Source organism: Hippopotamus amphibius, chromosome 11, assembly GCF_030028045.1.
Source record: "Hippopotamus amphibius kiboko isolate mHipAmp2 chromosome 11, mHipAmp2.hap2, whole genome shotgun sequence".
In the NCBI taxonomy this organism is placed as follows: Eukaryota; Metazoa; Chordata; class Mammalia; order Artiodactyla; family Hippopotamidae; genus Hippopotamus; species Hippopotamus amphibius.
The window spans coordinates 102731379-102745023 of NC_080196.1; the positions used below are offsets into that span (position 1 = coordinate 102731379).

General features: G+C 42.6%; 1 protein-coding gene across 2 annotated transcripts; it reads right to left on the bottom strand.

Moving 5' to 3' along the window:
* Window positions 1-1321: 1321 nt before the first annotated feature.
* On the bottom strand, window positions 1322-10118 carry LOC130831025 (serpin B4-like). Of its 2 annotated transcripts, none has more exons than XM_057698454.1 (7): window positions 9933-10118; window positions 9232-9288; window positions 7899-8027; window positions 7472-7589; window positions 6245-6387; window positions 5798-5953; window positions 1322-1720 (listed from the first exon to the last, which is right to left on the bottom strand). In XM_057698454.1, exons 1-7 carry the CDS (start codon window positions 10095-10097, stop codon window positions 1322-1324), a joined length of 1167 nt encoding a protein of 388 aa, XP_057554437.1. In that variant the 5' UTR covers window positions 10098-10118. The 2 variants fall into 2 exon arrangements, with proteins under 2 accessions (XP_057554437.1, XP_057554436.1); XM_057698453.1 differs by having other exon boundaries at window positions 9220-9288; window positions 9933-10097.
* Between the last annotated feature and the right edge of the window lie 3527 nt (window positions 10119-13645).

Consider the following 13645-nt stretch of genomic DNA (forward strand, 5'->3'; position numbering starts at 1 on the left):
TTGCACGTATGATCTCTTTCCCCTCTTTGGAAAATAAACAGAACCTGAAATGGAGCAGGATGCTATAATCCTTCCCCCCATGTCCTCAGACTGCCCTTTGTCTGTGGAAAAACTTTAGCCAAACAATAAGTTTAATCACTTGAATCAGAGAAGTGAGAAAATGCAGAAACCAAGGAAAACAGTTAAAGCAGACCAAATAATAGGACTTCTTATTTAGTCATTAAGCAAAGTCAAGGACTTTTAGTCCCTTCTCAAGGACTACAGGTAATATTCTGAGCCATGTCCTGTGAGCTGTCTTGTAGATCTTAAAACCCTCACTAGGCGGGAGAAGGTAACTACATGATGACCAGACTGTGGCCATGACATAAGCTGCCACAATTCCAAGAACTGGCCTCAAGGAAATGGGAACAAACCAACCCTGGAACTGAAGACTAATTGTACTTAAAACAATCAGGATGACGTTGATCAGACCACCGCGTGACCTATTTCAAGATGACTGTCAGAGCTTCACGTAGCCCCCTTCTTCAGTGTGTAAAACTCTTGCCCTCTCAATGTCCAGGGGTCGGGGGAGTTGCCTTTGGACAGATGTCTGCCCTTCCTCCTGGTTGCCAGCATCCAAAATAAAGCAAACTTTTCTTTCCACCAACCTGGCCCCTTTATTTCATTACAAACCTATAATGCCTTTCATTTATTTTGGGATATAAATACAAGGTTCCTAACATGGGCTGCAAAGCCTTTCATGTTCTGGTAGCAGTCTACCTTTTCAGCCTCATCATGTTCTACTCCTTTTTTGAAGTTTTCTTTTTATACATTAGTATATTTCCAAATTCTCTCTTCTATGTGTGGCAGGTGACTTGCACTTTGTTGAAAAGAAAGAAAGCACAAAAGGAAAAGCAACCAGTAATACGAATAAGTACTGTTTTATTGATTAAGTATTTCATAAGAGGAAAAATTTTTGACATGTAGGAGTCCCACATATCACTTAAATTCAAATAAATATGGGTGTCTAGGTGAGTAGTTTGAATAGCAGGTATGATTTTGAAACAGCAGCTGTTATTTCAAATTTAGGTGAAGATGAAATATCCTTTTATCATATCTTGAACATATAGTCCTAATGGGATTTTTCAGGGGGAAATAGAGTAGGTTTACGTGTGTTTGCAGAGAGAGAGACACAGACATGGTATTTCAGCCAACACATTCTTAGTGATGACTCTGAGGTTGGAAAGGAAAATGAATCAAAGAGAACCTGTTACTTCTAACAATCAATGTTTGGGAACAACCCTGTGAATGTGCCCTGAGTGTAGCTGCCGGCTAATCACATCTAAGGGGAAGAGACTCTGCCGTAGAAGAGGATGGTGTTGGTCTTGTTGTGTTTGATGAAGAACAGGAAAGGGTGGTCACAGTGGAAAGTGTCTGGAATTGGTCCTGATTTTCTAATAATTTCTATGCCTGTAGCAGCTGCAGCCTCTGTGCCCTCCTCATTCACCTCCACATAGGACTTGTGGACGACTTTCGACACCACCAGATCTCTGGTCCCGGTCATGCCCGAGAAGTCTGCGTTATTGAAGGCGGCCACCATCCCCAGGGCTGTCAGCGTGTCCTTGAGGTCATAGCTCTCTTCCACTTTGAACCGAGGTAGGTGTAAATCCACGAGTCCCTCCTTCATATTCTGTGGGCTCGTCCACTCTATTAACTTCTCAGCAGTGAGCTGATCTTCAAGCTGTAACAATGGAAAAGGGAACAAGCGGCAGGAGTCTCAGTGGACATCAAGCCCCTTAACACTGGGTTGAAATATGTGGGAAAACTTTAAGAGTAGAAGATGGCGGAGTAGGAGGACGTGCACTCACTGCCTCTTGCAAGAGCACCAGAATTACAGCTAACTACTAACAATCATCGACAGAAAGACACTGGAACTCACCAAAAAAGACACCCCATGTTCAGAGACAAAGGAGAAGCCGCAATGAGACGGTAGGAGGGGCACAATCGCATTAAAATCAAATCCCATAAATGCTGGGTGAGTGACTCACAAGCTGGAGAACAGTTATACTGCAGAAGTCCACCCGCTAAAGTGAGGGGTCTAAGCCCCACATCAGGCTTCCCAACCTGGGAGTCCAGCAATGGGAGGAGGAATCCCCAGAGAATCAGACTCTGAAAGCCAGCGGGATTTGATTGCAGGACCTCCACAGGACTTGTGGAAACAGACTCCACTCTTGGAGGGCACACAGAAAAGTGTGCTCACCAGGACCCAGGGGGAAGGAGCAGTGACCCCATAGGAGACTGAACCAGACCTGCCTGCTGGTGTTGGAGGCTTGCCTGCGGAGGTGGGGGGGGCAGCTGTGGCTCACCAAGGAGACAGGGACACTGGCAGCAGGGGTTTTGGGAAGTGCTTATTGGTGTGAGCCCTCCCAGAGTCCGCCATTAGCCCCACCAAAGAGCCTGTGGGCTCCACAATAGGTGGCCTCAGGCCAAACAACCAACAAGGTGTGAACATAGCCCCACCCATTAGCAGACAAGCAGATTAAAGTTTTACTGAGCTCCGCCCACCAAATCAGATTAAAGTTTTACTGAGCTTCACCCACCCAGCCCTACCCACCATCAGTCCCTCCCATCAGGAAGCACACAGAGGCTCCTAGATAGCTTCCTCCACAAGAGGGCAGACAGCAGAATCAAGCAGTATCAGCAGTATTTCGCCTTGTGGAACTGAAAACCACAGCCACAGAGAGATAGAGAAAATGAAAAAGCAGAGGACTTTGTACCAGATAAAAGGACAGGATAAAGCCCCAGAAAAACAACTAAATGAAGAGGAGATAGGCACTCTTCCAGAAAAAGAATTCAGAATAATGATAGTGAAGATGATCCAGGACTTTGAAAAAAGACTGGATGCAAAGATTGAAAAGTTTACCAAAGACCTAGAAGAATTAAAGAGCAAACAAACAGAGAAATGCAACACAATAACGGAAATGAAAAATACACTAGAAGGAACAAATAGCAGATTAACTGAGGCAGAAGGGCAAATACATGACCTGGAAGACAGAATGGTGATCATCACTGATGCAGAAAAGAATAAAGAAAAAAGAATGAAAAGAACTGAAGACAGCCTAAGAGACCTCTGGGACAATGCTAAATGCACCAACATTTGCATTATAGGGGTCCCAGAAGGAGAAGAGAGAGAGAAAGGACCTGAGAAAATATTGGAAGAGATTCTAGTTGAAAACTTCCCTAAAATGGGAAAGGAAATAGTTACCCAAGTCCAGGAAGGACAGAGAGTCCCAGGCAAGATAAATCCAAGGAGAAACACGCCAAGACATGTAGTAGTCAAGCTGACAAAAATGAAAGACAGAGAAAAGTTATTAAAAACAACAAGGGAAAAACAACAAATAACATACAAGGGAACTCCCATCAGGTTAACAGCTGATTTTTTAGCAGAAACTCTGCAAGCCAGAAGGGAGTGGCATGATATATTTCAAGTGATGAAAGGGAAGAACCTACAACCAAGAATACTCTACCCAGCAAGGATCTCATTCAGATTCGATGGAGAAATCAAAAGCTTTCCAGACAAGCCACAGCTAAGAGAATTCAGCACCACCAAACCAGCCCTATAACAAATGCTAAAGGAACTTCTCTAAGCGGGAAACATAAGAGAAGAAAAGGACCTACAAAAGCAACAACAAAACAATTAAGAAAATGGTCATAGGAACATACATATCGACAATTACCTTGAATGTAAATGGACTAAATGCACCAACCAAAAGACACAGAGTGGCTGAATGGATACAAAAACAAGACCCATACATATGCTGTCTCCAAGAGACCCATTTCAGACCTAGGGACACATACAGACTGAAAGTGAGGCGATGGAAAAAGATATTCCATGCAAAATGAAAATCAAAAGAAAGCTGGAGTAGCAATAGTCATATCAGATAAAATAGACTTTAAAATAAAAAATGTTACAAGAGACAAGAAAGGGCATTACATAAAGATCAAGGGATCCATCCAAGAAGAGGAGATAATTATAAATATATATGCACCCAATATAGGAGTACCTCAATACATAAGGCAAATGCTAACAACTATGAAAGAGGAAATGCAAGGCAGAAATAGAGACACAGGTGTAGAGAATAAACACATGGACACCAAGTGGGGAAAGCGGGGAGGGTTGGGGGGAAATGAATTGGGAGATTGGGACACCAAATTGTACACTCTAAATATATGCTGTTTATTGTGTTAACTGTATCTCAATAAAAGTTCTTAAAAAAAAAAAAGAAATGCTATAGCTTGCCTAAAGAGTAAAAAAAAAAAAACAACAACTTTAATAGTAGACATAAATACAGGAGATTGTTTCTTAGGTTTTATGTGAACAGGCAAAAATAACAGAGTCCTGAATACATCTTATATGATCAAATGTGTTCTTATATATTCATGACTCTGCTCTTTTTATGTATATATGTACTCAATAATAATCTATGCCTATGTATACATATCTACAGAAATGTATCCATGTACATATATGCACACATATATGCAACAACAGAATTGTTAGATAAAATTATTTGTGGATGATGAACCATCCACTTCTTACTCTTGTTATCTATGGCCTGCTTCAGTTTCAAATAGACTTCTCTTGTTCTTTTGCCCATAAATTTTTACACAGTGCATTGACAATGTACATCCTACTTTTACACCTTTTTCTTGCTTGATCTGTTTGTAACTTCTCCCATATAGATATATATTTCTTGAGTCAAGTTTATGCTGTTACATAAGAGTACCATTAAATGGATACTCAGTGTATGTATCTTTATTTAGTTAATATCTTTCAAGCAATCACTGCCTGTCATTCCCTAACCTAATCTCAGGTAATACAAACATGTACCACTGTTTCGTATTTAAACATTTTCATTATTGTGAGCTACATCTGTCCAAAAGCTTTTCCCTTGTTTAGACGTGCTATAGGATAAAATCCTAGGACTGAGATTCCCGATGTCATTGATAACGGGGAATTTCGACCTGGAGCAGGAAGATTCTGATGACCCTTCACATTTATTGCCACATCACTTTCCTCGAGGATATCCAATTCCCAGTGTTAATACCTGTATATTTGGAGTATGGCAAGTTTAAGGCCACTTCTGCATCTTCCTTGGCTATTCCAGTAGTTGCAGATGGCCTTTTATGAAATGTCCTTTTTTGCCTAATATTGTGACTGGTATTCTTACATATTAACTTTATTATAACAATGCTAAGAGGAAAATTCTATAATTTCCATCCCTCCCCCCCTTTTTTGTGAACTCCTGACAATGAGGCTCTTAACGACTGAGCTCCTAGAGTCAGAATAGTTCAAAACTAAAAAGTGGGCATCAAGACAAGTCCATTTGCCCACAGTCTATATAAAACCACTGTGAATTAATGGGCAGTGTATAACCTTTGTTGTGTCATTTTCCTTGTTGTGTTTGTGAGTGAACTTGCAAATATTTCCATGTGTCACTTACATAAGAGTGTTAATTTCTTTGTCCTTAAATGAATGGCCTGGAATATACCAGAGGTTCTTATGGTTGCAAAATACTTACATGTGTACCTAGGCATATTTTTTTGAGAACTCATATTGCATAGTTTCATCAGAAGACAAATGATTTACAGATACATTCTTCATATCATACTGCAATATGAAGGTATTAATTATATTTTTTTGTTCTGTGCTTGAGCTCTGCCAGCCACTACTAGCAATCTATGAGCAGCCTATACAAGCTCTGTATCACTAGGAATGTAAGCAATAGTAGGACGTATTGGAGGTACCAGGCTTTACCTTCTGCAGACCATCTACTTCATCGGGCAGCAGCACCACCATGCTAAGCTCTTTGCATTTGTACGGTATTTCTAGGATCTTGACTTTCATGTCCTCCAGTAAGGTGAAATTGAGAAAAGTGGTTTGTTTCATCATCTGCACAGATTTGCTTGTTTCCTGCAGTAAATTCCATGACACAGATGCTAAGTGAGCATAAGTCAAAGAAAGAGAATATTATTGAGGCATCAAACACATCCTCCTTCTGAGGGATGATCTGGGAAATCTGTGGTTTGGAGACTAGAGTTTCTTCAAGAATCCCAACTAAATAAAGTAAAAGAAGAAAGACCAGAAAATAAACCTTAATAACTTCTATCTGCTCCATGCAGTTATATATTAATGACAATATATTTAAATTTAACATGGGATGTGAAGCTATGTTACATTATATACATAAATCATAGACAATACCTTGTTCAGCCAAAATTTTTCCTGCACAGTATTTTCTTTCTTAAATTCCTGGAGCCACTTCCCTTTGAAATAGATCGCGGTCACCAGGACCAGAACGGTAACGCTGTCAAAGGAGTCTTTTGGAAACAGTTCCTTGATTTTTTCTGTCAAAGAAAGAAAATCAAAGGTCTGTCATGAAAGGCACAAGTGGTTTGTCTGGAAGATGCTTTGAAAGCTACAACTGATGATTCAATATTCACACAAGTCAGCACATGAGGGACTCGGAGCCCGACTGTTCACAAGGTGAAGCTGTGCTCCTGGCAGCAGCCTGATGGAGCCGCCCTCACGGAGACCCCCTCCCTCTGCCTGGGAAGGTGTTCAGTCTCTGTCTGTGGGGACATCAGTCATCTCACACTGCATTCTGATGAACAGATTTCAGCTGATCTTTCCACTGGTCAGTTTCCTCCTTCCTTTTATAGCTCCCTCCCTCTCTTGTTTCCTCCATCCTTCCTTCTAATCTTCTTTTCTTCTTCATTTTCTTCTTTGCTTTCTATTATTTCAGACTTGAACTCACTACTCAGAGGAAGTGGTCCTGAATGTTCTTTAGGACAAATGACCTGAAGGCTAAAATCTAAAACATGTGCTCAGATACCATTCCCTGGGGTGTCTTCACCTTCATTCTCCACTTTGAAGTGCTTCGGTGTGGCCTGTATTTAGGATGGGAGGGAGGACATGGTGCACAGGATGGAGACATCGTCCAGCGCCTGCCGCGGTTGGGGAGGACACTGTGACCAACGCTGCAGAGTGGGGGGTTTGGAGGTGGGCCCCGCATCTCTTGCTGCAGGTGGCAAGAAGGGTGGTTTGCAGGAGAGCTGCTCATTTCCCAATTAACAAAAGGTAAGTGAGGCCATATAATATTTTCTCTAGGGAGCATAGTCTAGAAGTTGTCTCTAATTTAAAGAAAAAAAAGCTAATTGATGTGAAGTTTGAGCAGAGACTTGGGACCTACAGAGACACAGTCATTCACAGACTCAGCTGTGTTTCCTGGCCGCTGGTCCTGGGATCCCTCCTGGGCTCCCCTGTTTCTCTCCACATTGATCTGGGCCATTCCACTCTCTGCAGGGCCTCCCGCATCCTCTGAAATCTCATCTCACCCCAGGTCCTGGCACCCTATGCAGTGTCCAGTGCAGCGTTCACACAGGGCAACGACTCAACACTGATTTTTAATGAGTGACTCTCACAACCTACCATTAGTTTGAGTTTCCACCCAAGAATTAATCTTCTTTCGACTTTCTTCTGAAGCATGGACAAAATCAGCAGATTCCGCACTGGCCAGGTAAAATTTCTTAACATTATCTATGTATTCCTACGACAGGGGAAGAAAGAAACCAGGAATTAGGGTCACTTCTCAGCCTCTATGTCCGAATTCCCAAAGAAAATTATGTTCAATCATGACCACATTGCGTGCACAGTACAATCCCTAACCCCAGTGCCCTGGTGGGCTGTCAGGCTCTGGGACACTCCAGTGGGTGGAGCTGTGGTCAGGGAGCTGAACGCCCCACGGCAAAGACTCCGCACGTGGGTCAGCCGGTCTCCTCTGCCTCCCCCTCCCCCACTGGGAGATTCGGACACAGGACCCAGGATGCAGACTAAGGCGTGAGAGCCATGAACTTACCTGAAGAAACGCAAAGCTCTTTTCTCCATAGAGCCTGTTGGCAACCTTCAGCTCGTAGGCATCACTGGGTTTCTTTATCTCAGTCAGAAGGTTTTGAAATTGATGATGAACATTTCCTGAGTTTTCACCCTTCAAACACCAGAAAGTGAGCTCATTGGATTCTCATTGTATGTAAACGCTGCCCCCCACAGGTCTGTTAGATCTGTACCTAGAGCCTGGCATCCCCACGGATGACGTTTGTTGTTGTTTTCCCATTTGGTGTATTTCATTTCAAATATCCTTTATAATCCTTACATTTGATCTTCCAGTAATTCTTCCTTCCTGCTCTAACACACTCGAAACTTTCGTCTTTTGAGCTAAAGATGCAGCAGCATTCCACGTTTGGGTTGTATGTTAATTGTTTCAGATGGTTTGGGTTGGCTTCCCAGCTAAACTTAAACTCCTTGAGGCCTCATCCCATAGTGCATCTCTAACAATCATCAACTGTGTGAGGACAGAAAACTTGTGTATTTTTCTGTGTGATGATATGATGCCTTGTTACTCTCCTTGGTGAGATCACCTTCTTAGACCCTTTGACTGTGATCTAGGCTGCTCACTCCTGATGCTCACACTGGAAACAGGTACAGTGTGTGCCTGGTACACGGGGAGCAGCTTCACATCAGCATCTCTAGCTCAGAGAACTAAGAAACTTCTCCAAGGAGACAGAGTCAGTTTTTCAACTCAGGCCTGTCTGAATCCAGAACCTCCCACTTGTGAGCTGAGCGTTTTGTACTATTTAGAGTATAAACCATAACTCTCAATCAATCATTTTCCAAAACATACTTGTTCATATGCTTATTGCTCTTAAACTAACATGAGTTAATTAAAATTACATAATTTCAGCAACCTACTGTGACTCCTATACTTATTTTTATTCTGTAATATTAATAATGCATAACATTTATCACGTTTTCCCTTTTCCGGGCTCTGATGTCCTGTTTCACATGTGTTTGCATCTTTGCAGCAGAGCTGCCCAGAGTTAATGGGGATGACATCATTGTGCCTCAGGGAAGGTGTTTTCTCCCACATTCCTCATTCCTGAAGAGCAGAGCAGGAATTTGAACTTACTCTTTGGGTTTCAGAGCCCCTGCTGTGAAGCACATGATCATGTCCTCTCAGGAAGACAAACATATGAAATAAAATGTAATAGGAAATGAGAAACACTCTGTGCAATCAATTTTGCCTTAGATTTCCCCTGAAATTGACTTTTCCCAGTTGATCTGAAATTCCCAGTTTAAACTACGACCCTCTTGGATATGTGATCTCCTTCTAGATCCAAAGCTCTGTGACTCACGGAATCTTTTGTGGCTCCTCCTTTTGTGCTCCCTGTGATTCCATTAAAGTGAAGGACCTGAAGGAGACAGGGAGTAGAACAAGGAAACTTTAAAGATCTACGTACTTCAGAGTAAATAAAAAAGAAAGAAATGAAGGAAGAAAAAAAGAAAGAAAAAGAAGAACCCATGAAAAGAAACAGAACAAAATACCAAACCAATCCAAAAAAAAAGAAAAGAAAAGAAAAGAAAGGAAACCTGAAAGAAACAAAGAATAAGAACAAAGAAATGTTCTGTGCAATCATTTGTTCCTTGAGAAACACAGAAAGTTTGTGAAAAACACAACGCTCGCTGATCACCAGCCAGTTCAGAGAATCATGACTCACTTTTCATTCGTTGCTGAGGAAACATGGGAAGAGGTCTCCCATGGGTTTTAGTCAGTGCATCACTTCTACCTGAACTCTCCCATTTAAGCCTTACCTCTGGTCATTGGGCAATTGTAGGGTTCATCCCAGCTCCCAAAGGAAGTCTGGGCACAGGGAAGAGATGGGGTGGAGCACTGGGGCAGAGTGTACGCCCCCCACAGCTCTGCGCCCACCCAGTCACAGGGATGCTTGCCGCTTCCTGTGCTACCCCTGGGGACAGCCAGACCTGTGGTCATCTGCACACCAGCCAACACAGAAACCAGTGCAAACATGTCAACATAGAGGAAGCTGCCACCTACCTTCTCAATTTCTGATGCAGTCTGTCCTCTGGCCCCTAAGGAAGTCATGGCTAAGGCTGATGTGATACTGAAAGGGGAATAGAAGATATTTTCCTGCTTTAGTTGTCTGATCTGTTGGAACAGGTCGATTGCAAAGTGGGTGTTTGCTTCACTGAGTGAACTCATGGTGGCTGGCCTTGGTCTGGAACTCCTGGAAAAGCAACAGATTCATTTTACAAGGACTTTACTGAAGGGAAGCTTAGTGCGTAACTGATTTTCTCAAAAGAAATGCCTTCTAAGTGGGTTGTGGGATTCTGACAAGGAGAGCTTCCTTCCTTTTACTTTTAAAGCCTTTTCTCAATGTACATATATATGTTTGATAATTAAAAGACTATTGAAGTTAGTATTTAAAGAAATCTATGAAAATCTAATAAAATATCTTAATCTTTTATTTCTTACTAGCTCTGCTAAGAGTGGGTAGACAACGGTTTGTAACTGATACCAGGGCAAAGACTGACTGGGTAACAGCCAGCCGTCTCCCATTAGGTGCGTCCCTGGCTTTTCTTGAAGGATCTGTGGGTGCCAGACATCCTCCCCCGATCACATGAGTTCCCAAAGGAGCATTTTTTTTTTTGCCATAAATCAGTTTCCTAAGAAATAAATGAGGGGGAAAAGGTCTTTCTCATTTACCCTGGCAGATTAAGTAACATCATACAGAATAAAATAGATGTATGATAAAAATATTTGTCATTTTCAGAAAGGAGGCCTGCAGTCAGGCAGAGCTGCTGGAAGCGCTTACCTGTGATCCTGGAGAAAGCAGGCAGCCGGTCAGCCTATGTGCCCTGGATGGTCAGGTCCTGAATATATACTCTCTCTTGCTGCCTCCCATTCCTCACAGCACCTGGTATTTCAAGTAAACCAACTACTGATTTCTTCACTAAGTACTGCCACTTTCATGAGCATGAAATCTCTATGACTAAGGACAAGATTAATATTCTATTTCTGTACTTCCTTTTCATCTGCAGAAGAAATGGTGACCTAGCTCTTATGAAATGCATATAGGTGCCTTTGCAACACCAATGAGAATAAAGTTAAATTTCCACTTCTTCACAAGGCCTGAGCTACTGTGCCCAGCCACAACTAACCCTCCAAGAATCTGCCTTCTATTATATGTTGACTTGTATTTAAGGCCATTTCTAACACCAAGAATGAAAAAGCCTACATTCTCTATCTTATTTTCTGCATGGGCTTTTCCAACCTGCCCACTTCCTTCAGAATTATTCTGTATAATGAGGAAAAGAGCTCCAATTCTCTGGTTAAGAGATCCTGCCCCTGCCAAAGTGTCTCAGCAGTTGGTGGAGAACAAGTGTCATTCGCCTTCCCCTAAAGGCTGGCCCTTGGCCGTGGTCCTCCCTGTGACCCACACGCCCCTTGCAGCGAATTTCAGAGGGTCCCTGGTGTCTAAGGTCAGTGGGAAGCTCATTTCCCTGCAGTGTAACCTGCTCTCAGTGAGAAGAATGATGGATACAGACAGAGGCCATTTTGATGACAGGGATCTACTTTTCACACAAAGGTGTATGAGAAACATGAATTGTTTGGGCTCCAGAATCATGACATTTCCTGGTCATCCTGCTCTTTAGCGCACCAGCTTCCGAGTCACAGTCTGGACAACGGAGTCAGATTCCCGTAAGAAGAAAAGAGAAAAAGCCTCTTCTTTGAGGGGCATTGTTATGTCTGATGTCACTGGAGCCTCCTTCTCATCATGGGCGTGGTGTTCTCATAGCAGAAATATATTAAAAGTTGTTGAATTCTCCTGAGGGGAGATATGTAGTCACCCGTTTCCCTCTTTAGCACCTTATTCAGGCTGGTGCCTTTGTTTTCCTCATTTCACAGTTGACAGAAATGAGGCACAAAGCAGCTGAACAGAAGCCCAGGTTTTCTATGGCAGCGAACTGCCCAGGTGAGCTCTCCAGGCAGGCAGCTGGTTCAGGAAGCTGTGTGCGCATCCACTCTCCACAAGGTAGTCTGTTACACACTGGGCTTTTAGTGACATATCGCCTTGTGTTTAAATGAAAAGAACCTGTTTCGTTTGTCCCCTCAAAAGGGATAATGTCCTCCCACAAAATCTGAAGGGGTGGGACTGGGACCCCCAGTGTCCTCTGTGAGCCCCTCAGTCACTTGGAGGAAAGGCTGGGTTTCAGACATTTTTTAAGGGCTTGGTAAAATTTAGAACTTTTGGTGTGGACATATGTTTAAATTTCTCAGGCATTTACCTAAGTGTGAAATTTCTGGCTCAATGGTAAATTTATGACTGAGTTAGAAGAACTGCCAGCCTGCCTTTCACAGCAGCTGCAGCATTTTATGTTCCCTCCAGACTGTGATGGAAGCAGGTGTGTATGGAGTTCTGATTCTCTGCGCGTCTCCAGCACTTGTTACTGTCCTTGGTCCTTTTTAACCTCTGGCGTGAGCAGAGTCTGTAGTCCCAGCACATCATTCATTCACAAGAAGATTCTCCCACAACAAAGTCCCAGAAGCAGAGCTGATGGAGACATGAGGTAGAGGAAAGAGGAGATCTATGGTTCAGAAACCATCGTGTTACTTATAATACCTTTATTGTTTGGTAAAGAAATAGCTCCCCGATTTTGCGAAAACTTACGTCCTTGTGAAGGGTGTGAAGATTTGTCAGCATTATTGAGTTGCACATCATAGGGTGCATTTAATTTCTTCCTTCTTACCAAAGAGGTGGTTGTTCCCATTTCCAGGTAAGCTAGATATTGGAGGAGATCCTTCAAGCATCCAATAATAGGATATCTGACAATTACACGATTCCCTACAGGTACAGGTACAGATATACATATGTACACTGTGAATAACAGCAAAACAGAATGAATCCGTTTCACCTTGATTTTTGTTCCTTAGGGAATGATCTCAAATATAGGGATGTCATGGAGATTGAGACAGTTCATGTCCCCTCCACGCGTCCCCCCATTCCATGCCTGCAACTCCACCCGGGACACTCATCCCACTCTATGCTGGTCACCATTTCACTCTCTCACTTGCTGATGTATTTCAAGTCCCTTTTCCTTGTTTCATCATGGCTTTCCTGTTCTGCTGTCAAAAAGCCTATTGTATTCTCTCTCTTTTCCTAGGATTCTCCAGCTTCCTCGTTGCTTTATGTGAAATATGTATTTTCCCCAGAACTGCAGGTCCCTTATCTTTTCTTAGGGGTAGCTCTTCATTCCCCTGTTTCATACAGCGAAGAAGAGAAAACATGGTCTTCTCTTTCTCTTGTTTCCACTGTGTTTTCCAGCCATGCTTCTTTCTTTGTCTCAACGTCCCATTTCCAGTTTCTGCCACGCAGGTGTTTTACCACGTGTCCCCCTAGCATCCTGCGTGTTACTCCTTCCTAGGCACGGATATTCGGTTGAGCCTCCAGCATTCGTGGTTTTTTCTTCATCCCAAGTGCTTCCCACTTCCTCGGTGACTTCAAAACCTGTGTCTTATAGGCAAGGGATGGAATCCATGCTTATTTTATGTTACATCTCTATTCTAGTCAAAGCTCCTCCTTGGTGAGAGTCTTGTCATGTCTTTTGTCCTTTTGGTAACTGGACTCATGATCTTTCTTACCTATTTGAATACGCTCTGTATAGAAAGCAATATTAATTATTGCTGATGCCTGTGTCTGGAGTATTAATGGAGTGGGAACGTTCTAGAGGGAAGAAGAAATGGAATTA